Below are 24585 nucleotides of genomic sequence, written 5' to 3' on the forward strand. Positions count from 1 at the left end.
TTCACGGTGCAAAAAAATTCTGAGGACTGCTGGGGACCTATGCAGACTTGACAAAACAAAAACATTTTCCAGTAGCTTAATGTGTATTCTTCAAAATTCACAAGAACACATGACGAAATGGTCTTGTGTTTCCTGACCATCTGGGCTAATCAGTGAAGGGCAACGGGAACTTTGTTATGATTGGTGTGGACATTCCATGTAACACCTCCACTCCAATCACAGACAAGTGTGTGCTGCATGTGAATAATACCTGTGCTACAGTGGTTCTGCAGGGACAACCTCATTGCAAGACTGGGAGGTTATCCATGGCTTTATATCTCAAAATGAAATCATATCTAAAGCGTTTTTCTTTTTCATGTGTTTTTTGTTTCTTTTTTTACAAGTGTTTGTATTGGAGCCATGTGTCTGCCTAATCAATAAGTCCGTTAATAGGGATGTTTTGTTATACTCCATTTGTATGTGTTTGTGTTGGCTCACATTGTCACAGTCATAACTCTGAAGATGCCATTAGCCCTGGGAGATGGCACTGCCGCCACTGTTGTGGAATAGTGTGAGGAGAAATAAAGTCTTTACTAAATTAATTCAACCATTAGTGCTGATTGTTTCTCTAGGTGTATATGATTTGCACATACCAAGGACTGTACTTGAGCCTAAAAAGACGTTGTGTCATTGGTAAATTTATCACGCATTCAGATTAGAAATGCAATACCTTCAGGTTAATGTTACAATTTATGAGGTCAATGTTAAGGATTCATGGTGATATTTATATTGATACTACATTATTTATGAGGAGCAAAGCGCATCATTGCTCAGAGATAAAGGATAGTGAGATGTCAAAGAATATCAGCAGATATCAAAAGGATATGTTAAATACCTATAGCCTGGTAAGCCACACAAAACTTACAGCCAACAAGAGTTTTATCATTCCTTAAGTTTCTTTATTTTCCACACCCAACATTCTGAATTGAATCCATAATGACGTGATTGACACTGTCAGAGCTTTGCATGGGCTTTCCTGATGTTTACATGCAAGGGCTGAATGGTGTGACAATCACATGCTCTTCAACAAAGAAAGCTTGAGCCTGGAAAAAGCTGCACACTGTAGCCACACTCTTCCCTCGTGAAGGTGAACCAATGGATGAAGTGACTTGAACCGCCAATGAGCGCTCAAAAGTATGTTCTCACGTTGAGTTTCAAGTGGCACACAGGAACACACACACACGGGTAAGAAATAATGGGTTTTGTAGGGGCAGGTTCCATGTAAAAGTAAATATGTAAGAACCAGTTTTCTCACACATGTTTAAAGAAGATAGTTACTTTTCATCTCACTTTATCTGGTCTGAAGTCAAATGCCAGGTAGACAGATGCCAAAGAGAAAGCAGGATGCTCCTGGGGTCAGGCTGGATGGTGTGCAGGGGGATATTGGACCCCTGAGTGTCAGGTTAGTGGCCCAAATTCTGTTTTCCCTCCCTCAAAAACACCACTTCTTCTACTGCTCCTCAGAACCTTTTCTCTCACCTGCTGCCAGCCAGCCCAGAATTCCTCATACCCTAACGTCACAGAGTTCTTCAGTGCCCTCTACAGGCTCCTGTTCTCACTGCTCCCGCTGGTCCTTGTTGTATGCAGATTCCCAAAACACCTGTAGGGGGAGACAGAGATTCAGCAGGAGTAGTCATGACTGATCTGGAGGACGTGTACAGGTGTAAACTCTCTGACATGACCCTTCAGTTCCAAAACATAATTGAACATGTCCTTTTCACAAATCGACTGCACAATAAATCCGCAGCGCTATTAAACAATAGTAACACTGTTTGTTTTTTGCATTCTTTTGTTGTCAATATGAGAACATTAATAAATGTAGTCTTTTAGTCAAACTGATATACGTTTGCAGTGTGTGGTTAGCATTTTCTCTTTGATAGCCTATTGTTGGCTCTACGCACCTGCAGTACCACTTAATCTATCGTGCTGACTGAGTGCAACACCACTTCTCTCACCTTTCAGTTTACAGCTAGACAACCTCTCCTTAACTAATCTCTCACCCACTGCCTACAAAGCAAATACAAACGCATCAGTGAGCAATGCAACTCTTTACCTGGTTCACCACTCTGATCGTACCATTTATGGTCGGCTCGACATTGCATTTTTGACTAAAGCACAGAGCACACATATATTTGCGTATCCTGGGAAGTCACTTTCTCTATATTTCATTGGTCATGTGTACAAGAAAAGACATTCAAACGGGAAAGGCTGCCATTAAAATGATTGATATCAACATGAACATGAAACAGTCTGATCCACATTTCCAAAAACAAACGGAACAAGCACCCTTCCTACGCAATACTGCTCAATGTTCTGCTTGAAACGATTCACTATATTTCCTCCTCGGCTTTTCTTCATTTTAAATAGGCTTGGTATTTATTGTGTGCAAAAGGAAAATGTAACCGACATGTTCAGCATTATTTTTGATATCATTACGTTTCTGATTCGTATTTGTACCACCCTCCTTGTCCCCCAAATTAAGTGAATTGTGAAGTGTTGTATGAATGTTATTTTATAAAGGACATTTGAATGAGGCGCGTGAGGTGTGGAAATCCTCTTATATACTTGTGCTGGCAGCCATTTAATCACTGCTTGCAGACATATTTACTTAGTTATATGCGGAGACTTAAATCACGCACAATTTGCTGTTGCATCTTATATATTAATTTATTTTACAGTTTCAACTGTGTATACATTTAATAATTTATTTCACACAATTTGTCAAGAAATGTCTTTATTAACATTATTTCGGTGTTTTCGAATTACATATACATGTGAAAAGGCAATAGTTCAACTCACCGAGGTTTATATACCTTGCCTGAATACATTTTATTCACTCCGCAATTGTCTGAATAGTTCATGTACCATCACTAAAACCTTATTTGCGTTCTTTCAAATGCTGCGCATTCCTTTGTATAATCATAGAAAGTGATATTACTCAAAGCTTTTCACATTTATTACATCCATGCTGAAATGTAATAACACTAAAGCATTATTTTTTGTGGGGAAAAAAAGATATTTTGAACCGAGTTACTCTGTGCAAAAATGTCTCCATCACGATTGCAACTAGACAATTCCCACTATCGCTTTTCAAATTAGCGCGACTGGTTTCCGCGTTGTAAAGCATGTGATTCGCGAAATTGCGTCACTTCTGGGGAGTTTTCTGCACCGCCGCTGATTGCGATGGTCTGGATTATCTGAGGAGCAGTTTTGTAGTTGGAGTATCGTCATCTAGTTCCTCTTTTTTCCAGCTCAAATGGAGGTTTAGCAGTAGTTTAAGACATTTTGTTATTGTTAACGGAGGACATATAATTGTGAGAGGAAGACCGGAACACATTACCATTCCTTATTGCAGGTTTGAAGACTTAATTGTGTGTGTGTTACTTTGAAAGAGATTGGTATCGGCGACAAAGAGCTTACTGGTTGTTAACTAGCTAACGTTAGGTAGCAAGCTGTCTACATTAGCGAGGGTGTGGAGCAAGAACAAAATGCTCTAGCTAGATATAGTTTTTATTAGTCATGCGATTGGCTTTCTGAAACTTTTGTGTTGATTTACCTAATTCCACAGTGTTTTTCAGTGGTTAAGCTACAGAGTTAAGAGTTAGCGCTAGCTAACTTAGTTAACTAAAGCGCATAACTGAAATGCCTATGCTAGCTGCGTTATCTGACCGGTCGATTGAATTAACAATCCCGTTCTTGGTAGCTAGCTAACGTTAGCTATATCAATAAAACTGTCAGCAAGTTAATCTCTAACGGTATCCTTCGTTTTCATGTTATGTTAATCTGTCAACATTTTCTTGATCTTCACAAATATACAATGTAAGAACTTGCTTTCACGACATAAATACATCTGAAATAACGTTGCAAGCTTTTACAATTTTGCTGGTTAACTACATAAGGACTAGCGTTAGTCAGATGAAGTTTGATGGTAACGTTAACCATGACGGCATGACCCTAAACTGGGTTCCCAAGTATCTCAACAATGTCTACAATTGATGTGGGCAATTTTACTCATACGTGATACCAAAGACCTTACAGGGTGGAATCGCAAATCAGTCTGACAGGAACAAGTCGTGAAAGTGTGTGGGAAAAGCATTAATTTAGCGCTTCAAATGTCTGCTTAGAGTGGCGTAATCCTTCGAAGTCTCAAGTGAAACGGAAGCGCTTCGTGATAATGAACGCATCTTGCTTTTTCAAGATGTGAGGGTGCTCAAACGGTTATGAATGAATGCTGGCCACAGTTTGTTTCCCATAATGCAACTGGTGGGTTAAAGCTCTAAAGCTACAGGAGATTTACGCTCTAAAATGTGAGATGTTCCACTGGCTACTGTATGGCCAGACCTCATTCAGATTAATTAGGACAGCTTTCCTGAAACTGGGAAAAAAACGCATTGAGTAATTATCTGGCAAGTACTGAATCATTACAGTGAAGGGAAATTTGGGAGTGGGTTGTGGCCTCTGCATGTCAGTCTTACACGTCTTGCTCCTCTCCCTCAGGTCCTGTAGTCTTCCCCTCAGGCAGGTCTCCACTGTGAGGGAATGGGGGAGCCCAAGTCTCCTAAGTGCTCCTCCATAGAGGAAGAGCTGTCTTACTGGAAGGAGCAGTCTGCCAAACACCAACAGAGGTACGTGGAATTAGTCTCACTGGCAGAGACATATGTACATTAGGGGTGGGCGATATAGACTTAGATATAGATATAAAACTATATCACAATATTTCATGGTATATTTTGCAGTAACGATATAAATGACAAAATGAAAATAGTATCATTCAACACTATCTTTTTGGCCACAAGTTACATCAGCATACAGTCTTGGGAGCCATGCAAACACAAACATTGATCCAAAAAAGTAAAACTTAATCCTAACCATCATCAAATACTAAACTATACCAATTAAGTAGGCTAAAAAATAGAATGTGAACTTTATTCACAAATTAAAATTCCAGTGAAAATGCAAACACCAGTACTGGCAGGATTCATAATCTGACCCCAGGAAAAACAAATGGAAATGTTGTAAAAATACTTTTCTTCTGTAAAAGTACAAATAATGTTTAAATAGTAGGGCTGGGTATTGGCACAGATGCCCCGATTCAATTCGATTTGATTTGTTTCCGATTCACAAGCTAACAATTCAATTCAATCTGATTTGATTCGATTCCGATTCACAAGCTAACAATTCAATTCAATCTGATTTGATTCGATTCCGATTCGATATCGATTCGATTAGAATGAGATATTAAATACTATATAGCAGTTATATTTAGAGAGATGTTTAAAAAGCTCTAAAGGGAACACAAATTTACAAATGCAGAGTCACTGGAAACAAATTGTGAAAACCACTAAAGAAAAGGCCAAAGGCTTGTACAGTCATGTGCCGCTTAACGTTCATTCGGACAACGTCCATTCGCATATGTGTCCGTAGTCCGGTAAAGTTATAATAAAGTTTAAAAATCCCGATCGCAGAATGGGACGTAGGGGACGTAACCGGATGTAGTGAAGGCAGTGCTTCCCGCATGCAACACGTGTATCTCATGTCTCATGGAAATAAAGCAATTGCGCTGCCAGGCGTATAATGGTACAGTACATAGTATACCATAATATTATAATGCATAGTCTTGATAGTCATAATAAACGCCTATGCTAATGTCTTATGTATGTACTATACTGCACTTTCTATCTTTGTTTTAATGTGAACTTCGCATTCTGACAGTTAAAAAGTTTACCGTATAACAGTGTATGCTTCGACTCGTAGGCAGCGGCATCCAATATAGTGCCTATTCCATATAGGTTTGCTAAGTATATACTATGGTGTTTGCACAACGTCCAAATCGCATGTCCTGTTTCACAGAACATATCGTGGACGTTAAGCGACGCATGACTGTACACCAAAATCTTTTTATTTGAGGAACACATGGGTGTAGTTCCTTAAAAACAAAACCAACCTGTATCATTGCCTACTTATTAATGACACGAAGCGGAAATGTGTTTGCATTAGCTAGCTCAGGGAAAGCTGGTTTGGTAGCTGCAATGACTAACAAAACGTAGCTGACTGCCAGTAGCAACTTTGCAATTGTGAACAACGTTTTCTTGCTAGCCTAATATGAACAAGTAGCTAGCTAGCTACCTTGCAAATGAACATGAACAACTACGTTTCTCCTGAATTGTGCTAAATTACACTGCATTTGTGAGCAAGTGTTCAGTTTAGCTAGCTAGCTAGTTGGATAACTAGGTAGTGGTTGTGCATTATAGTAATGTTAAAGCTTAAAAAGCTGTGACTGCAGTGCACATATATATGAATATGTATACCAGGCATCTCCACGATTTCGGACACCCTTCTCCAGGCATCATTTTTTATTTATATCTCTGTACGTATCAAGAGACAAATTGTAGAGTATGGAGAAAACGGACACTGCCACGATAAGCTTCTCCATGTTTGACTGGAACCAAAATGTTGGATCATTTGTTTCAGCAACGTGTGTCACGCTGCCTTCACTCTGTAGACACCGAGTCACATCGCTCAGTATGTATAAAAACAGACCTAGTATTGTATAAAACAGACCTCCAGTTTAGTCTATTTTAGGCCCACCAAGTTGGCTTTGCAACCGGTTTGGGGGCGCTGGTAATTGCCTTTAATATGACAGTTAGGCTATATCAGAGCCCGTCTATTTAATTTTCTGGCTGTTTAACCACTGCGGAAATGAACCTAGAAAACCGGAAAAAATGCATACTAGCATAAAAGATCAATCCATAAATTTTACAGATCAATATCGAATCGGGCTAATTTTAAAAAACGATTAATTGAAAAAACAATATTTTTGCACACCCCTATTAAATAGTACAAAATGAAGAAGTTTATGCAAAACTATGCTGCAAAACATCAGAATGGTATATAAACCTACCGCGACACTCTTTGTATATAGCTGGCAGGGCCGTTTTTGAAAAAGATTTCTTTGATGGCATGTTGTATCTACGCTCCATTTTCTGGATCATTAGCCTGAATCCCTCCTTGTCAACAGTTCGGATTAGCAACATGTCTTTGGCTAAGCAAAATGCCTCCGCCTCTGTCAGTTCGTTCCAGCATTTACTTTTTTTATCATAGGGAGTGCCACTGGCAAAGGTGCTGACAATAACCTTCTGAATTAAAGGAATTTGCTCAACCTTACTTGTTGCCGCTTTCTCCTTGCGCAACTTCTGGCTTTTCTCACATTCTCATCTGTGTTTTTGCTTGAGGTGGTGGAACAAATTTGATGTGGTTCCACCCTTTGTTGATACGGGTTTTTGACACACTTTACAAATCACAAGTTTGATTCACATTTGATCTTTTGTATCCGAACCACTTCCATATTACGGAGGAAGCTCCTTTTTTTGGGATTAATTCTTCCTCCTCGTCTAGGGCTGGAACTCCGCCTTCCACCATGCTTGTTCTCGTTCTACGTTTGAGATGGTGAGATGCCCACGTTGTGGCGTGTATGTAAACATGTCATCAACTATATCATCAATATCGCAATGTGACAAATTCTTATCATGGGAAGTGATGTGGTGTCCAGCTTTCAAGCTCAACCCCATCTCTGGCTTGTTATGTGTTTTGGTAAAACCGGGGGGGTTGTTGTGTGGTGCTTGATCTGGTTGGTGATTGGGCGATTGGGTGTCATGCCCCCTCTCACCTTCAGGGCAGTAGATGCCCAGGAGGAACTGCAGGAGTTCCAGCAGATGAGCCGGGACTACGAGGCGGAGCTGGAGGCAGAGCTCAAGCAGTGTGAGGCGCGGAACCGTGAGCTGCTGACTCAGAACAACCGCCTGCGCATGGAGCTGGAGAGCTACAAGGTACTGTACTGCTCTAATCCCCCCCCCGCCCCATCACTGCACTCAGTACTGTACTGCTCTAATCCCCCCTCCCATCATTACACTCAGTACTGTACTGCTCTAATCCCCCCCGCCCCATCACTGCACTCAGTACTGTACTGCTCTAACCCCCCCCCCCATCACTGCACTCAGTACTGTACTGCTCTAATCCCCCCCGCCCCATCACTGCACTCAGTACTGTACTGCTCTAATCCCCCCCGCCCCATCACTGCACTCAGTACTGTATTGCTCTACCCCTCCCATCAGTGCACTCAGTACTGTACTGCTCTAATCCCCCCCATCATTACGCTCAGGACTGTACTGCTCTACCCCCCTCCCATCATTACTCTCAGTACTGTACTGCTCTACCCCTCCCAGCATTACACTCAGTAATGTGCTGCTCTGCTCCCCTCTCCCATCATTACACTCATTACCTGCAAACTACAATCTGCAGAAATACCTGGAGGTCATGAAATGCCAGTAAATAAACTGCTATGATCTGCAGGAAGTATTTTTTGTCTTAAAAAGTGTTTGATTGGGCACTCAGGGCAACAGTAGGTGGCTCTTGTCGCGTAGCAGTGCCTCTGGGGAACAGTTTGAAAGTAATTTTTGAACTTGAGTTGAAACACCAAAAAGATGCACAAATTAAGTGATTATTATGTCAATTGTGATGAAATGAATGAATGTGATGAAAAGTTCTGATCAGATACTCATTTTAAATAATCGTGTTATAAATGTCCGGTTATTTTCAGAGAATGGTCCCATGTAATATTTAAAACCTTCATGCAGTTGAGAAGGTGACCTTTATTTGAGACTCAGTATGACTGTGCATTCTCATTTCCCCCCGTCTGTGTGTGTTTATGCACTGTGTGTATGTGTGTGTTTGTGTATGTGTGTGCGTGTGTATATATGTATGTTTCCTCCCTCCAGGAGAAGTATGAGGCCCAGCACTCTGAGGCCTTCAGGCAGATCTCCACGCTGGAGGGGGACCTTGCAGAAACCACCGCCATAAAAGACCAACTTCACAAGTACATCCGGGAGCTGGAGCAGGCCAACGATGACCTGGAGAGGGCCAAGAGGTCAGAAAGAGCTGGAGACGGGCTCTGATTGGCTAGATCAGGGCTGCGTGTGGTGTGGTGGTTTCAGCTCCAAAGACCTATGGGTTCGAATCAATGTAGAGGTCTCCACAGTAAACATTTTGTGGAACAGTTGTGTTAATATGAAAATACCTGTAATTAATCATCAAGATTGATTGATTGAGGGTTGTTGATCCCCACAGTAGATGGATTTTTTTCACTTCATGATTAGTGACTGACTGGTCTGAACCAGTGAGTCTTTTCAGTGATTCACATAAGTCAGTAATTGACAGCATATGATAGCTCCATCCATTTTTGTGTTCATGAAACCTCATTCTTTGTCCTAATGGAAGTGATAATTCATTGCGAACTGTGGATGGCAGCTGTAGTAATTATGAAGTGCCTAAATAAGGGTCTCTGTTATTGAAAATAAATCCCGCCCTCTTCTTTCCTCAACACAGGGCCACCATCATGTCACTGGAGGACTTTGAGCAGCGGATGAACCATGTGATCGAGAGGAATGCCTTCTTGGAGAGCGAGCTGGATGAGAAGGAGAGCCTCCTGGAATCGGTGCAGCGGCTGAAGGACGAGGCCCGAGGTCAGAAGGCAGGGAGCGCTCTGTGGCATTATAGGAAATGAAGCCATAGCTTGTAGCTATGAGGCTACTTAAACAAGAGGGTGTCCACTGAGTTTTCCCTCCATTCTCCATGTTTCCATTTGTAGGAGGTTCCAGCTGTTATTCCCTGTTATGAATATTCATAATGCGACACCAAATCAGAGCACATTTAGCTTCACCAGTGGCAGAGACAGAACTGTCCAGTGTATAGAGTGTCTGTGGTTTTCCTCTCTGATTGGTAATGAGTGTTGGACCAGTGGGATGAGCTGGAGAGAGCTGATGGTGGAGAGCAGTTCCTCTCACCTCCTGAAACAGCACAATGAGTAAATGAATAAACAAGCGCCCTGTTCACTAACCTGTTGGCCCTGCCCCCCTCCCATCCTTGCGGCAGACCTGCGACAGGAGCTGGCAGTACAGCAGAAACAGGAGCGCCGGCCATCCCTCGCCCTCACCAAAGATCCTGAGAGGACCGACCCGCCGCCCTCGCCACGGGTCCCCTCCAGCCTCCCCTCCGTCCTGGCCACGCCTTCCGGGCCTCCCCGTAGCCCGGCCAGCTCCTTTACCACGCCCGCAGCCTCCTTCCAGCGAGGTGAGAGCCGACTCATGACCCCAGCATCACCCGTGATGACCTGGTGTTTGTTCATTCATGTGACGGATGCTCTTACCCAGGGTACTTTGCAGAGCCTTTGTGGCATCTTAAATATGATGCTGAGCTGCTAGAATTAGAGCAAAGGCAAGTAAAATGTATTAATAGTAAAGCATCAAGTTCAAAAACAAAGCCAAGATAAGGAGACAGCCAATCAGATGCCTTCATGGGCCAATGAATGTGCTGCAGAGGGTAGCTGTTTGCTTTAAAAACAATCAGTGATTAATTAAAATTATCATTAGCATCTATTCAGTTGAAAGGTCCTACAGTGTTTGAAGATGAATTCCAGGGGAAGGTGTTCAGACGAAGGTGTTCAGATGCTGCTTTTTATACAGAAGTCAGTGCAAGCCAGTTTGCTTAGTGGAAGCGGATGTGATAAAGTGATAAGCACGGCATTGACAGCAGTGTGTTTGTGCATCCAGGTGAAAGCATGACCGCAACTCCCCTTACCACATCCGCCCGGATATCTGCCCTCAATATCGTCGGGGAGCTGCTGAGGAAAGTGGGGGTAAGAGGCTCATTACGCCCCTGTTTCACTATAGAGCTGGAGCCAGTTACTGTCAAGCTGAAGACAGGCACTGTAATGTTTTTGGGTGTGGGGTGCGCCTTGTTGTTTCAGAACCTGGAGTCAAAGCTGGCCTCTTGCCGGGAGTTCGTGTACGAGCAGACGCCAAACCGGGCGAACCCCACCGCTGGTCCTGGGACAGCAGCTGCTATCCCACGAGAGGGTTCAGAGAACCAGCACAGCCCCAACGGCCTGCCCGCATTCGATAAGGGGTGAGGGAGTCTACTGGAGCTGATTTGTGTAAATATGCAATGTCCAGCTGATGCTGAATAATCAAGTCCTAGATTGTCCGCAGGTGCTTTTTAACACTCAGAATCATAGAAAGGAAGCTGAACTGATTCAGCCGAACTGGTGATCAGTCTCAGCATGTTACCTGCTCTTGGTTGGCACTATAGAATTAAAATTGAACTGAAGTGATTTAAATGGAATAGAATGTGAGTAAGCACTGGGCAGGTGTGAAAGCCTGCAGACCCTGCGGCCCCCAGGATCAGGAGTGAATTACTGCACAAGACTAATAATGACTCACATGCCGACATGGAAGCAGAGATCCTCTAGACTAGAGGCACAGTGTGCCTGGCTGTTCTCACCATCTAACTTCTTATATGCTTACGTGTGAGTGATTCATTCATGCTGAGGTTACAGTAATAGGCTGACTCATCAGTGGTTAGCAAGGTCAGTGTTGCTCAAAACCGTTCTGTGTATTGCAGATTAGCGAAGCGGCTAGAATTTGGACCTGCCCCAAAGATTGCCCTGTGAGAGCGTGGTTGCTCTCCTCCCCGCCCTGCTGTCAGCACAACACCCCGTGCCCCTTCTCTGAACTCCGGAACTTCAGGACTCTCCCTCTGGTTACCCCCAAGGGCAGACTGGCCCCACCTTCTCTCTCTGGCCCTGCCTCTGAAGAGCTCTTCAGTTTCCTGAGGTTTCTCTGTTCTTCCTGTTGCAGAGGAGCACTGGATTGGTTAAAGACTGTTCTTAACCCACTGTCCCACCAGCAGGCCCATAGGCTGTACCACTGACAGACTTCCCTCGATTGGATAGAATGTTGTGTTGGGGGGTGAGAGGACCTTGTCAATACTATTTGGCAGTCGGCTCCCGTTGTCTTATAGACTACATTTAGCTGTCCTTCGGTTGTACAGCTGGGTTTAACTTTCACCAGATAGACAAATGTCCGTGCTGTCACAGTGGGACCTAAAATTGTGCCAGAATGTGCTCTCTGTGTTTAGTCATAGCATTATGAGGTCATAGCACTTGAGGTCACAGCATTTCTTTCAATGCTGGAGTCACAAAGAGCTGTTTCATTGGCCGCTGCTTACCGCTTTGCTTGGCATATTGTAGTGGACACAAAAGCACAAATACAAATAGCCAAGAATGTCATACAGTTACATTGGGATATGCGATGAACAGAAATCTGCAAGTTTCTGATTGGTTGTTGTGCTCTCTGTGAGGCCAGAGCCTTGCCTGTGAGCTCCCAATGCGGTGGCAGTGTCATTTTCTTCATACACATTTTGCAATGCTTAAGAAACTGCCATTTGGGTCCATGCTGACACCTAGGGGCCAGTGGCCAGAAAAGCGTCTTGACTGCATCGATGTCACTATGCTGGCACCTTGGCAGAGCTGGTGAGCTTTTGGCCATGGTTCAGTGTGAAACCTTAAGTCATCACAAGACTGTGGATAACTAAGACATTAGTGCACGGGAGAGACAGTTACAAGGAATTTCAAGCTGCTTGCTCCCTTGTAGTGAATTACAGGATTATACTGAGTTAAACTGGGAAACGACTCGTTATTTTTTACAATACGAAAGACGCAGAGAGACTGAACAATAGTAGATTTCCGTGATCACTATGATTCTGACACCTACCCACCACTGATAATGAACATGAATCAGTTTTTTACCGGCAGAATGTAGAGAAGAGGTGTTATAAATAATGCTAATGTGTAGCTCTAAGGAGGGTTAAGAGTCATGGTTAGAATGATTTTTTTTTTTTTTTTGTACCAGCTTTTTGCCTTTACCTTGTAACGCTGCTTTAAGTGTGACTAACGGCTGCTGGTTTCTTTCTCAGGGGCAGACAGGTGTATCGTTAGTGAGCTGGTGTGACCTATTTTTGAGTCTTGGCATAGCTTTCTCCCTCGTATTATAGAGAACTGTTCCTTTGTTCCTTTGAACAGTTCCAAATGGGAGGGAACTGGGGGGTGAAAGTGGTGATGGGAGACAGCTAGGCTTCACAAAGCCCAAAATGGATGCAGCATGAGGTGTTATCACTGATCACGCTAGTCAGCCATTGACAGCACATCACAGCTCCGCCTGTTTTGGGGTTCCTGAGGCTTCACTCTCTCCCACCCCTTGGGACAGTAGACCATTAGGGTGGAAGAGGATGTTTTATCCTGCTGTGTTAAAGACAGTGCGCCCTGTCAGATTCTAATGTTTACAGACGAGACGAACAGAGGTAGAGGGAAATGCAGCACCGCCTCTTTGGCCTTGCAGGAGAACACGTTGGGTGGTAATATTGTGCATGTTTAGGAAACACAGAGGGCTTCTGCTCAGTCTAACTCTGGTGTGGTTTGTCCTTACCTTTCGAGTAATGCTTTCAAGCAAGTGTTACGCTCCTGTCGCATTTTTTTAAAGTAATTTCAGAAACTGTAAAGCCTTCTTGCTTGAACTGGAAGGGAAGATGTATGGCAGTTAGACTGAACTTTGGCCGTATCTGTTTACTTGTTCTCCTGTCTCCGACCAGTAGAGCAGGAAATCGGATGCTGTTGTAACTTCCTAGGATTAGAGGTTATAAAACCTGAACACTTGAGTAGGCCAATCGTTGTTAAAGGCTGTTCTATATCCATTTCAAATTTCAGGAACACTTTATATTAAGTCTGTTTCAAAATCAGTTTTGCATGGAGTTCCTGGTCACTAACATACTGAGAAGACTTCTAAGTTTCTCCTACTTGAACCCACAGCATTTTCTTCAGATCTGTAAATTGGAAAAATGCATAAAATGGATTAGATAATTTTTCCAGTATTTGAAATGGTTTTAGAACATCATTTTGCAATAAGTGATATGCCACTTAAATTTTGGCATGGTGTGGCATTAAGATTTTGAACATACAATGCCAAACCATTTATATTTTTCTCTCTCACAGAAAGGAGTGTAAATTCAGTGTTATTTTGAATGGTGGAAATTTGAATACTTCTGTGAAGAATGCATGTTTTATGTTAAAAATACGAAACAGTAAAGAGTGCATTAAGGCTGACATTCATTCGAAACACTGTTGGCTTTGTCCTTTTTGACTTTGAGTGACAAGTTTGCTGAAGTGTAACATTCCACCCCCGTCCTTGCTCATCATGAGTTTTGTGATGAATGATCTCTCGCCTTTAATTTGGGCACTTAAAGTCAAAGACAAAGCGCCTCTTTGGACTGAATGTGGCCCAAAGGCCTGTTAGATTGTAATGTCTTTCGAAGGCACAAAGAAGTAGGTGGTATTGCTACTGTAATAGTAGATAGGTGTTGCATTAGAGGCTGAGATATGTACTGTAGACTGAAAGGTACAGACCGTTACTCAGGGTCACTGTTAAGCAATGTCTGCACATAAACATACCAATAGAAGTCAAATAGTCTTAGCTGAGTGGGATGTGTATATTTTTGTATGGATTATGGGATTGCAGGAAACAGAATGCTGTCCTTTAGCTTCTAATGGGCTTAATTGTAGCTTCTAATGAGCATCATTACTAAGTGCCTAGTCAAACTATGAGTGTATGTGTCTGCATTACAACCCATTTTTGATGATGAATCTGTAAAGGCAGTTTAGCTTCACTGGTATTTTTGATATCAATATGTGTTTTTTACATTAAAAATACTTAAATGTATTCATTATCAGTGTTGTCATTCTCTGTAAAAACATTACATTTTGAAGATCAGGATCAAGTAAAAAAACAAAACAAAAAATGTCTGATTTTGTGACCACACAGATGTAATTTATTTTGAGTTGGAAGTGGTTTCACAAACACATCAGTGGTATGTACTGTAAAACTTGGGAAAAAGAAGAAAAAAGGCAGTGTTCCCAGAATTCAATGTTCCTGTGTGCAGAACATGGCTTTGTGTTGTCATTACCCTGATAAAAAGAGCTTGGCTAGGAACTCTTTAAAACTGCAAAGGCACTGGTATTGACAAAAAGGCACCAGTAATGGTATTACTCATTATGCCGCCTTTCTGTTCCAATGGCTTTTATGACTTTATGATGGTGCTTACCAGCTTTGCAGCCTGGAATATGGAACTGTAAACCCAGTACTGCATTATGTAATATACTTCATACTTTGAATGATAAACATTGCCATGCTTGCCTGGACATTAAAGAATCTCCTCAGTGCTGGAAAATGAAATGCAATACTGTGCTTAAAAAAGCCAAGGTGTTATGCAAGACCTCTGCAACCATGTAGAATTTAGCTAATGTACGTTTGAGATGTGATCACAACACAGATTCAGACGTATTTGCCCTCACAATCTCAGTTGAAATGCATACCAGGGTGACAAACTCTACAGCATCTTCACAAAGGTCCTGTCTTTACTGTGGTTGAGAGACGTCCAAAAGCGCACCTCAAAGTCAGAGCAAAAGCCTTTAACCTTGCCACGGTGGTGACGTTTTGAAGTGTTCGTTTGCACAGTAGTGGGAATACCGTTACGAAACCCTGTTATCCAGATGCCCAAGTCTCTAACTAGATGCCCAAGATACAATCTTCAAACGAAAATGGCCACCTTATGTTATGATTAGGAAATGAGAACAGGCCGTTTATATTAAAAAGAATTTTATGTGTACTGCTCATGACACCGCTAGTGTTCTGAACATTGGCCAGACAGAGCACTGTCTTCCCCCTGCCATGGCGGGTTTGTAAATGCCGAACTTTATACCAGTGTTGTTTTTTTTTTTTTTGCTTATATCACTGAATATATTTTACAACTCATGGAATTTCTGAATACATTTTTCAATAGATAGTCAATGATAATGCCAATTAGTATTTATATATACTTATGCTTTCTTGGATTTTAATGCATTCCTTCATTACTGGATTGGGGAAGATGCACCACAAGCATGATGATGAAGAGAAGTAGGAAATAAATAGGTATTCAGTGATGTGAAGGAAATCGCTGCAGCACAGAACAACAAATCAATCAAAAACCTGCAGATGAACCAAATGCTTAATGTAGCATATTTGCTCACATTAATCTTTTGCAATTCACACAGGATAAATCAGTCTGCCCTCAGCTAACATTATTATTACCATTGTTATTGGACTATTTTTACTACAATTACTGCTTTACATTAGTATATCTGGACACCGAAACTATTTTTAAAGTTCCATGGAGCCTTTGATTAAAGTGTGATACCCAGGAAAAATGTTTAGTTGCACATAACATCACATGGCCCCTCGCAAGCTTAATAGAGAAATGCTCCACCCAAACACTTTCCCTGGGTTGTGTTTCCACAGAGAAGAGCCCTCAGGTGCCCCTTAAGTACGCTATTTTTAAGGTGTGTTCACTGGTAAGCAGATTGGTTGGGGCATGTCTGATTAATGACGGAAGAGTGTGGGGTGGGGAGGGTGGGGCAGTTTTCTCTATTCAGCTGGCTTGGTTCCGTTGATGTCCCCCTGGGGCTCAGGCTCCTCCTCGGACATGTCGGCGTTGGTGTTGGCGTTTTCGATCACCCTCCGGGGGGACCCTCCCCCGATGCGGCGTGGGGTGCTGTAGGACGGCTCCCCTCCTCTCCTGAAAGCCCAGAGAGGCTGGCGTGAGCCTTGGATGCCACAGACATATCCACCCCCCCCCCCCCCCAAAAAAATGCAAGCTAAAAAAAAAGGCTACGTGATTGGTGCTCAGGTATGGCTTCCTTCTGAGGGCTCTGCGAATATGGTTTACAGTTTGGGTATGTCACACCCATCGACAAGGTCTCTTTAGAGGAGAGTTTTTCGTCTGATATGTAAACTGAACCCTGTGAGTGCCAGAGGATGGACATGGTGCCAACGTGATCAGGGGAAGGTGGCCTTGTTTGCTGCATGTGTCTTACTCTTGTACGCTTTGGTAATGATATGCCCAGCCAAAAAATCAGCCACTAACTCCCTCTGGCTGAAATTATGGGGAAAACATGAATGAAGAGTCCTCACCAGGAGCTGAAGATAATTAGACTTCATTTAGGCTTTGCATCAAAGGTTGACACAGCCCAGTGCTTTACATTCAAATTCTTTGTGGCAAGCTATCCAGTGGTTTATGTTCACATTTTTTACCCCTGACCTGTAACCTCTGAACTCAAGAGAATGGAGTTGATGTTGTTGCTCTTGTAAATTGTTGGGGTGATCTAGATATGGGAGGTTTTATACTGCAGAACTATCAAAGAATACACTACAGAATTACATTTCACAAAATATCCCACACAAAATCTTTTAGTCAACATTATAACCCTGCAACCTAAAACAAACCATTTAATTTAAAGAAAAAAGAAGGGGGCAGCTGCTTCACTCACTCTGGGGAATGCTAATAAGTCCAGGGCTGAGCACAGAGCATTTGAAGAACTGATACTTGTAAACATGTAGGAAATAAATGTGAAATCCAGAATATAAGGTTTACAAGAGAATACATATCAAAATATGTAACATATATTTGAAAAAATAAACTGCTTATTGTCATTTAATGTATGGAATATTGCTATATATTCCACAATATATGCATGTAATTACGTAGAAGTGGCAACAATCACTGTATCACTTCATAATAATCACTTATAATCACTTTATCACTACATATTTGGACATATTACTTTTCTCATAAGGGCAGACTCCCCTGATACGGGTTGCTAAATGCTATAAAAAGCCCCCACTCCAATGGCAGCAGAAGAGAAGACAGTGCAAGTGCAAGTGAAACAGACAAAATTTGTGCAGAATGCAGTGCTAGACATGCGGGTGGTGTGCTTCTCCATGCAGCTGGTGAAAGGAGCCAAGGCATGACAGGTTCTCTGTGGTTTGTCCTTCCGTATTCCGCAGGGATTTCGCCCCAGGGATTGGACAATTTGGCAAACTGGGGTCAAGGCAGCGCCATGACTGCGCACAGTGGTCAGATAGGGGTACTGAAGGGAAAACGGAGCGAACCCAACCGGACAAGTCCCCCATTAAAAATACCTGAGGAAAACAGAGACATAAAATCACATGGTGCAGCACAGGGGGCAGGATTGGGGTTGAGGTTGAGGTTGGGGTTGGGGGGGGGGTGTAGCTATTCTAGACTAAACTGGGTGCTGAACCCTTACGAAAAGGTAATATATGTCTGTATATTTAAGAAATACAAAATCAAAGACATGATAGGTTTTTTGATACATGGTCAAAATATTTTGTATATATTACACGATATCCTCTACAATTTGTCACCAAATGCATATTAGTAAGATTTTTATAATATTATAAAATATATTCCAAAATTAAATACTCTTTTAAAATATATTCTACAATATATTCATAACAAATTAAATACACAAATATTGGAATCAGCTTGCCCATTTTTGTATGATATGTAGTGTGTCTTGATATTCCATTGATTCTGGGATTCAGTGTCAGTGAACGCACAGCATGGGTCCTTTCCAGGCCTCCTACCTGAGTTTGCTCCTGAGGGAGGACACCTCACGGCTCATGACGTCGTTGGCCTCAGTGGCTTCCTCCAGCTCGCGCTGCAGCTTCCTGCGGGCCACTGTCACACGCTGAGACTCCTCCTCCAGCTCCTCCAGCTGCCTCTTCAGCTGCTTCAGGCGCACATAGGCCTTCTCTGCCTGCGTGGCGGCCACAAGGGGGCACTCTTACATCCACAAGCATTCCGGCTCATTCCACCCTTACTCTTCTTATATATTTTTTGCCATACACATACATGATCGTATTATTCATGTATTTGAATGACACTCTTATCCAGAATGTTTGACTAGTAACACAAAATGCATTTTGTGGGTATAAGTGTGTTTCAGGATGTATGTATGTGTATGTGCATGAGTATATATACATGCGTGTGCATATCAGCACGTTTGTGTATGCATGTGTGTGTTAGTGGGTGTAGTATATATATGTGTGTATGTGTGTGAGTGGGTAGGGGCAGTATATATTATATAATGTATATACACACATGTGCGTGTGTGTGTGTGTACCTGGTCTTTGTATTGCAGCGCTTGCTTCCTCTCCTCCTCCACCTGCATGGTCAGATCCTTCAGCTTCTTCTCCTTCTGACGCATCCCCTTAGCAACGGCCTGTTTCTCTCTACAGAGAGTGGCACCACCGAGAGTTACACACACACTCACACAGACACAGGCATGTGTACACACACATTCACTCATAACTAAACCTACACGCAGGCATATATACACACACATACAGTATGTGCTCATAAATATGTCTACTCATAGGCATATGTGCACACACACACACACACACACACACACACACACACTCACACATGCACACAGTACAGATGGCAGAAGTATTGGGAAGAAGTATCCTTTATTTACATGTACTGATTCAATATGTCATTTTGACATCATTCTGACAGGCCCATTTGTAGGCACCTCTCCTCACCTGCCCTCCTGCTCCAGCAGCTCCTCTAGCTGCTGCATCTTGGCCTCCAGGGCGGCGATAGAGGCCTTGAACTTGGACCGGACCTGGCTCTCCATGTCCTGCAGCTTGGCCTTCAGGTCCTTGTTCTGCCTCTCCAGCAGCTGGCGGGAGCTCTCGTTCTTCTGAGACATGGCACGCTCAGCCTGGAGCTCACAGTTCAGCTGTTCTGCCTGGCAGGGGCACAGGGAGAAGCACGCAGTCACACAAGAGAAAAACTGACAAACTGTTTATGTACTCTGAAATGATCTGTGATCTCGTTCATGCCATTTTGCTTTCACCTTTAAACTCAAACCCAGCAGAGTGAAACCGATCTCACAAGGAGACAAAGCTTTGGACCAGTTCACAGATGCTTTCTTGACTTGGATGAGTTGATCTCATGTTCCGACTCTGCTCTCAGCCCATCCAGATAAGGACAGAATAAGTGGATTCAACTCCAAAAGTGAATCAAGTGGCTTAACACTGAGGAAGTAGTATGGGTTCGGCGACTGAAGTGTTCTTTGTCAAGACAGGACAAGGAGCAGGAAAACCCTTGCCATTTTAAAGCTAAGGAAAATGGGATCAAGTTCTGCTTTCTGCGTGGAGTTCCCTGCCTGCCTGCTTCCTCACCTGCTGCATGCTTCTCCTCAGCCTGTCATTCAGGATCTCCATGTTGCCCTGCTCCTCCTCCAGCTCCTCCTCAAGGTGAGTGATTCTGGCCTCCAGACGGCGCCGCTCATCAGAGAACGCTGACCTGCGGACGGGAAGCACGTGTTTTACACCCAGAGAGGTCAGGTGTAGCAGCTCATGTCCCCATAGCAAACTGTTAAACATCCAAAGTAGTGCAAGGACAAATCTGAGAACCTCATAATTAAAGTGATACATGCATGCATGTTTTTATGTGTGTATATGTGTGTCGATGTGTGTGACTGAGTTTTGTGTGTGTAAAAGGGTTTTTAAACCATTATGTTGGCTCCTTGTATACAGATTTGTGCTTAAGAGAATTTGTTTAGACTATCATTTATGGGAAAAGGGTTATTCTTTTATTTCAATGGGCAATGAAGGTTGAAATTACTTAAGGCTGAAGTTAATTCTCTTTCCAGGAAAATTCAATATGTATTCAAAAATGTTTTCAAAATACCAGAGGAAGTGATAAGTTGGACATGTGGAGCACACATCAGGCACATGACCCCATAGAAATTCCTGGTACGTTCAACCAGATGCTTTCCCTGAGGTTTGACATAGAATCGGGAAGGTTTTTCAGTGATGCTCACTTTCCAGAGGAGTTGCTGGCAAGCTCCTCGGACAACTCGTCCCTCTCTGCTTCTGCCTGCTTCTTTGCTCTTTCGGCAGCGGCCAGCTCCTACGCACACGTACATACACATACACAAGCATGCACACACAGGCATGCATGCACATACAGACACGTGCACATGCACACACACACACACAAATACGCAATAGACTTGTGTCAAACAGCTCAAATAATCTCTGTTACAAAACTGCAAAACATCACAACTGTCCCCAGCTTCTCCTACTGCTATCCTACGTAAAGACATTAGAGATGTAAGAGTAAGACTTAAACACTCTCTCTCTGTGACAATTGTACCTCCTGTAGCTGAATGAAGTCAGCCTCCAGGCTCTTGGCCCTCCTTTCGCTCTCCCTGAAGGTGGACAGCACCTCCTCACGGGACACACGGGCATCATCCAGCTCCCTTTGGAGGTCCTTTGCCTGGGCCTGGGAGAAAGGAGGGGGCAGAACCATGAGGAGGCAAAGAGAAGAAAGGGGGTGCACCCCCGAGGAGGTAGAGAGACGAAAAGGAGCAAAACCCTGAGGAGGAAGAGAGAGGAAAGGGAGCAAACCCATGAAGAGGTCGAGGGGGGGGGAGGGGACAGATCCATTAGGAGGCGGAAAGAGGAAAGGGAAAGGACCCGTGAAGAGGTAGAGAAAGGAAAAGGGGCTGGACCCGTGATAAAGCGGAGAGACAGGAGGGAGCCAACCCGTGAGGAAGTGGGGCAGGGAGAGGGGGGAGGACCCACCTGGACCTTGCGCAGTTGCTTGAGGGCCTCGTCCCGTCCCCTGCTGCACATGTCCACCTGGTCCTCCAGGTCCTTCACATCACCCTCCAGCTTTTTCTTGGCGGCAGATGCTGAGGCCCTCTGCTTGCGCTCGTCCTCTAACTCCGTTTCCAGCTCCCGCACCTGAAATGCACAGCAGAACTGTGTCCTCATCGGCCTTTACTCATAACTACATACATATCTGGATGGATAGGTGCAATGCATCTTCAGTGGCAATTGACTTTTCATAAGCGCACTACATCAACTAAAATTTAACTTACTACTAACTTATTCCTTGATGGATTTATTGACTGATTGAATGATTGGCTGGTTAATAGGGGGACAGAATGAGTGACACTGGTTTGATGGATTGCCACTAATTTTCTGAAAGTGACTCCATTACCTGCTTGAGCAGCTGCCTCCTCTTCTCCTCGCTCAGCTCGTCCCTGCCCTGCAGGTCTCTGTCGAACTGGGCCTTCAGGGCCTGCATGTTGACCTCCAGGCGGAGCTTGGCGTCCTCAGCCACCTGCAGCTCATCCTCCAGCTCCTCCAGCTGGGTGCGCATCTCCTCCACCTGTGCCTCCAGCCCCCTCTTGGACTTCTCCAGCTCATGCACCTGCAGCCAGGGAGGAAGAGTCACACATAAGCACAAGAACCAAATAGAGTAGAACAGAGTAGAATGGAGTAATACACCAAATAAAGTACTTTTGCAGGATGCATAAAACATAAGATGATGAAAAATATTAATAACATGCTGCTAGCCTGTGACTCTTCAGGACCAGTATTTGGTATTCCTGATATACAACAATGCTACTGGTATAGTTCCCAGATTGTATGAATGAAGATCACTGTGTTGTGACTATCTGAGTAGCTTTTGCTTAGAGGAACCCTAGCGTGTAAAACCATTTACAAAGGCTTAAGCTCACATTCTTGCCAACATCATCCTTGGAGCTGACCAGGTCCTCCATCTCTGCCCTTAGAGCCTTGTTGGTCCTCTCCAGCTCCTCGCGCAGGTCTTGCGCCTCCTCCAGGGCCCGTGCCAATGACAGTGCCCTGGTCTCCCTCTCCCGCACCTCCACCTCGGCGCGGTCACGCTCATCTGCGTACTTACTGGAGAGACTCTTCTCCTCAGCCAGCATCTGAGCACAGATCCAGAGAGACAGTGGGAGAGGGAAGGAAAAAGAGAGAAGGAGGCAGGAAAAGGGAGAGAGACAGGGTGGGAAAGGAAGAGGGGGGAAGCAAGGAGAACATCGGAAGGGAAAGAGAGTGAAGGATAGAAAGAGTGAGAGCAAGGGAAAGAGGCAGATAGAGAGGTGAGGAGGGGGGATAGAGCAAAGGAGAGAAAAGAAGATAGAGACATAGGGAGGGAAAGAGTGAGAGGAAGGGAGAGAGGGTAAGAGAGAAGAGGGAAGGAATGAGAGGGCGAGAGGGAAAAGAAGAGAAAGGACAAGAGAGAGCAGGAGTCATCAAGCTCATGTGAAATGATATTCACCAAATTTTACTCACCAAACGTCAGGCTCAAGTTCATCCAGAAGTTGAAATAATGCTTTGCATTCTGTCTACAAAGGGTTTTGCATGTGATCGCCCCACAGCGAATTGAGTGAGAGTTTACAGATTTCTTAAAATAAAGTCAGTACATTTGGAGAAGAACTGACCTGGTCAAACTTCTTCTGCTTCTTGTCCAGGTTGGAGACCAGCTGCCTCTGGTTATCCAGGTCCACCAGCAGGTCCTCCAGCTCCTGCTGGAGTCGGTTCTTGCTCTTGTCCAGCTTGTCGTAGGCCGAGGCCTTCTCTTCATACTGAGTGTTGGCTGCCTCCAGGTCCCGCTGCAGACGCCTCTTACTCTCCTCCAACAGCTCCAAGTTGTAGGCCAGCTCATCTGCCTTCTTCTTGGAGTCTAACAACTGGTGGGACAGAAACGCAGCCTTGAGCAGCAAACAGAGGTATACCACTGAACCCTGACTTCTACTCTATATATAACAAGATTTTCTTGTTAAGAAAACTGACTATAAACTCAGTTTTCTTAACAAGAGAATCTCTCAATTCTTCAAAAGTTGAAGCAGATTAAAATGCTTTGTGAGCCACAGCTGCGGTGTGCTTGAGACATTTGAATTGCCTTTTCCATGTGAATTTTTGGGGCCGCAAAGTGATATAAGCTTGAGAGCTTCCCCCAGACCACCTCTGTCCTGCAAACCCCCCCTCCCCCTTCCTGTCAGAGAGCTCACCTGCCCGTTGAGGGAGGACACCTGTCTCTCCACATTCCTCTTGGCCTCCGTCTCCTCCTCCAGCTGCTCCTGCAGGCAATTCCGCTCGTCCTCCATCTGACGGAGGCGGGTGGAGAAGTTCAGCTTCTGCCGGGTCTCCTCAGCCAGCAGCTCCTGAGAAGCACACAGGGAAAAAGACCAGGACAAATGGGCCAATCACTACCAGGATTAAAATGTCTATCATTACCAGGGGTTAAAGCCAGCATCTGGCGAATGTGGTGAATGTCAGCAGTCAGTCAGTCTAACCAGCCCTAAACAATCACTTGTGTTCAATCACTGTCAAACAATTCTTAGACAACCGGAGACTTCGGTCCACTCGGGCTCAACCTTTATTGCATGATATTATGGAGAGAAGTGCAGAGCGCTGTAGCTCTCTAACTCGAGCATAGACAAGGTTGAATATATATTTTGTCCTAGAGTTTAAAAATTTTTAAAAAGACTGGGAGTAAAGTAATTGTGACAGGATACATATGGTGGGAACATTCTCACAAAAGACAATAAACTAGATGCCCAATCTCACAAGATAACAGTGCCCTATACATAAGCTAGAAATATAGCACACAGGGTGTCCTACTTGACAGCAAACTTGATAAACTGTTAAGGGGAATGAGCAGAAGCTACATTAGTCACGTATGCCTAAAACAACAGAAGGCTAGCCTATATCAGATTGAACATAATTAATGGGTCGTGTGCGGTGTACGGATGGGCCGCTCAGAGAGAGCTGCTACCTGGGCGTCGTGCAGCTGGGAGCCGAGGCTGGCCACATCTTTGCTCAGCTTGATGTTCCTGCTTTCGGCTTCGTTTAGGAGGCCTGTCACACTGTCCAACTCCGCCTGTCAGGAAAAGGGGGGTCAGGGTGTGAGGGCTGTGTGCTGTATCGT

General features: G+C 43.9%; 2 protein-coding genes across 2 annotated transcripts in view; one reads left to right on the forward strand and one right to left on the reverse strand.

Annotated features, from left to right (window-relative positions):
- The first annotated feature begins 3250 nt into the window (after positions 1-3250).
- On the forward strand, positions 3251-11951 carry LOC118794858 (nuclear distribution protein nudE homolog 1-like). The gene is made up of 9 exons (XM_036553143.1): positions 3251-3394; positions 4537-4664; positions 7712-7865; positions 8814-8962; positions 9421-9557; positions 9967-10164; positions 10644-10729; positions 10841-10998; positions 11494-11951. Exons 2-9 carry the CDS (start codon positions 4579-4581, stop codon positions 11540-11542), a joined length of 1017 nt encoding a protein of 338 aa, XP_036409036.1. The 5' UTR covers positions 3251-3394; positions 4537-4578; the 3' UTR covers positions 11543-11951.
- Positions 11952-16332: 4381 nt separating this feature from the next.
- LOC118794045 (myosin-11-like) overlaps positions 16333-24585 on the reverse strand; it is a 34437-nt gene continuing 26184 nt past the window's right edge. Inside the window, exons 30-42 of the mRNA XM_036552180.1 lie at positions 24433-24537; positions 23666-23818; positions 23096-23344; positions 22367-22579; positions 21844-22056; positions 21423-21584; positions 20992-21120; positions 20657-20745; positions 20013-20136; positions 19368-19576; positions 18944-19052; positions 18405-18577; positions 16333-16536 (exon numbers count right to left, since the gene is read on the reverse strand). Of these exons, the coding sequence (XP_036408073.1) occupies positions 16386-16536; positions 18405-18577; positions 18944-19052; positions 19368-19576; positions 20013-20136; positions 20657-20745; positions 20992-21120; positions 21423-21584; positions 21844-22056; positions 22367-22579; positions 23096-23344; positions 23666-23818; positions 24433-24537 (2079 nt within the window). The 3' untranslated portion in view covers positions 16333-16385. The remainder of the gene's footprint in view (positions 16537-18404; positions 18578-18943; positions 19053-19367; positions 19577-20012; positions 20137-20656; positions 20746-20991; positions 21121-21422; positions 21585-21843; positions 22057-22366; positions 22580-23095; positions 23345-23665; positions 23819-24432; positions 24538-24585) is intronic.

The sequence above is a fragment of the Megalops cyprinoides genome, chromosome 19 (assembly GCF_013368585.1).
Source record: "Megalops cyprinoides isolate fMegCyp1 chromosome 19, fMegCyp1.pri, whole genome shotgun sequence".
Classification (NCBI taxonomy): Eukaryota; Metazoa; Chordata; class Actinopteri; order Elopiformes; family Megalopidae; genus Megalops; species Megalops cyprinoides.

Coding starts and splice junctions, on each gene's coding strand:
- LOC118794858 (XM_036553143.1), top strand. CDS start 4,579: ATGGGGGAGCCCAAGTCTCCTAAGTGCTCCTCCATAGAGGAAGAGCTG. Junction 10,165..10,643: donor CGCAGCCTCCTTCCAGCGAG/GTGAGAGCCGAC, acceptor TTGTGCATCCAG/GTGAAAGCATGACCGCAACT. Junction 10,730..10,840: donor AGCTGCTGAGGAAAGTGGGG/GTAAGAGGCTCA, acceptor TTGTTGTTTCAG/AACCTGGAGTCAAAGCTGGC.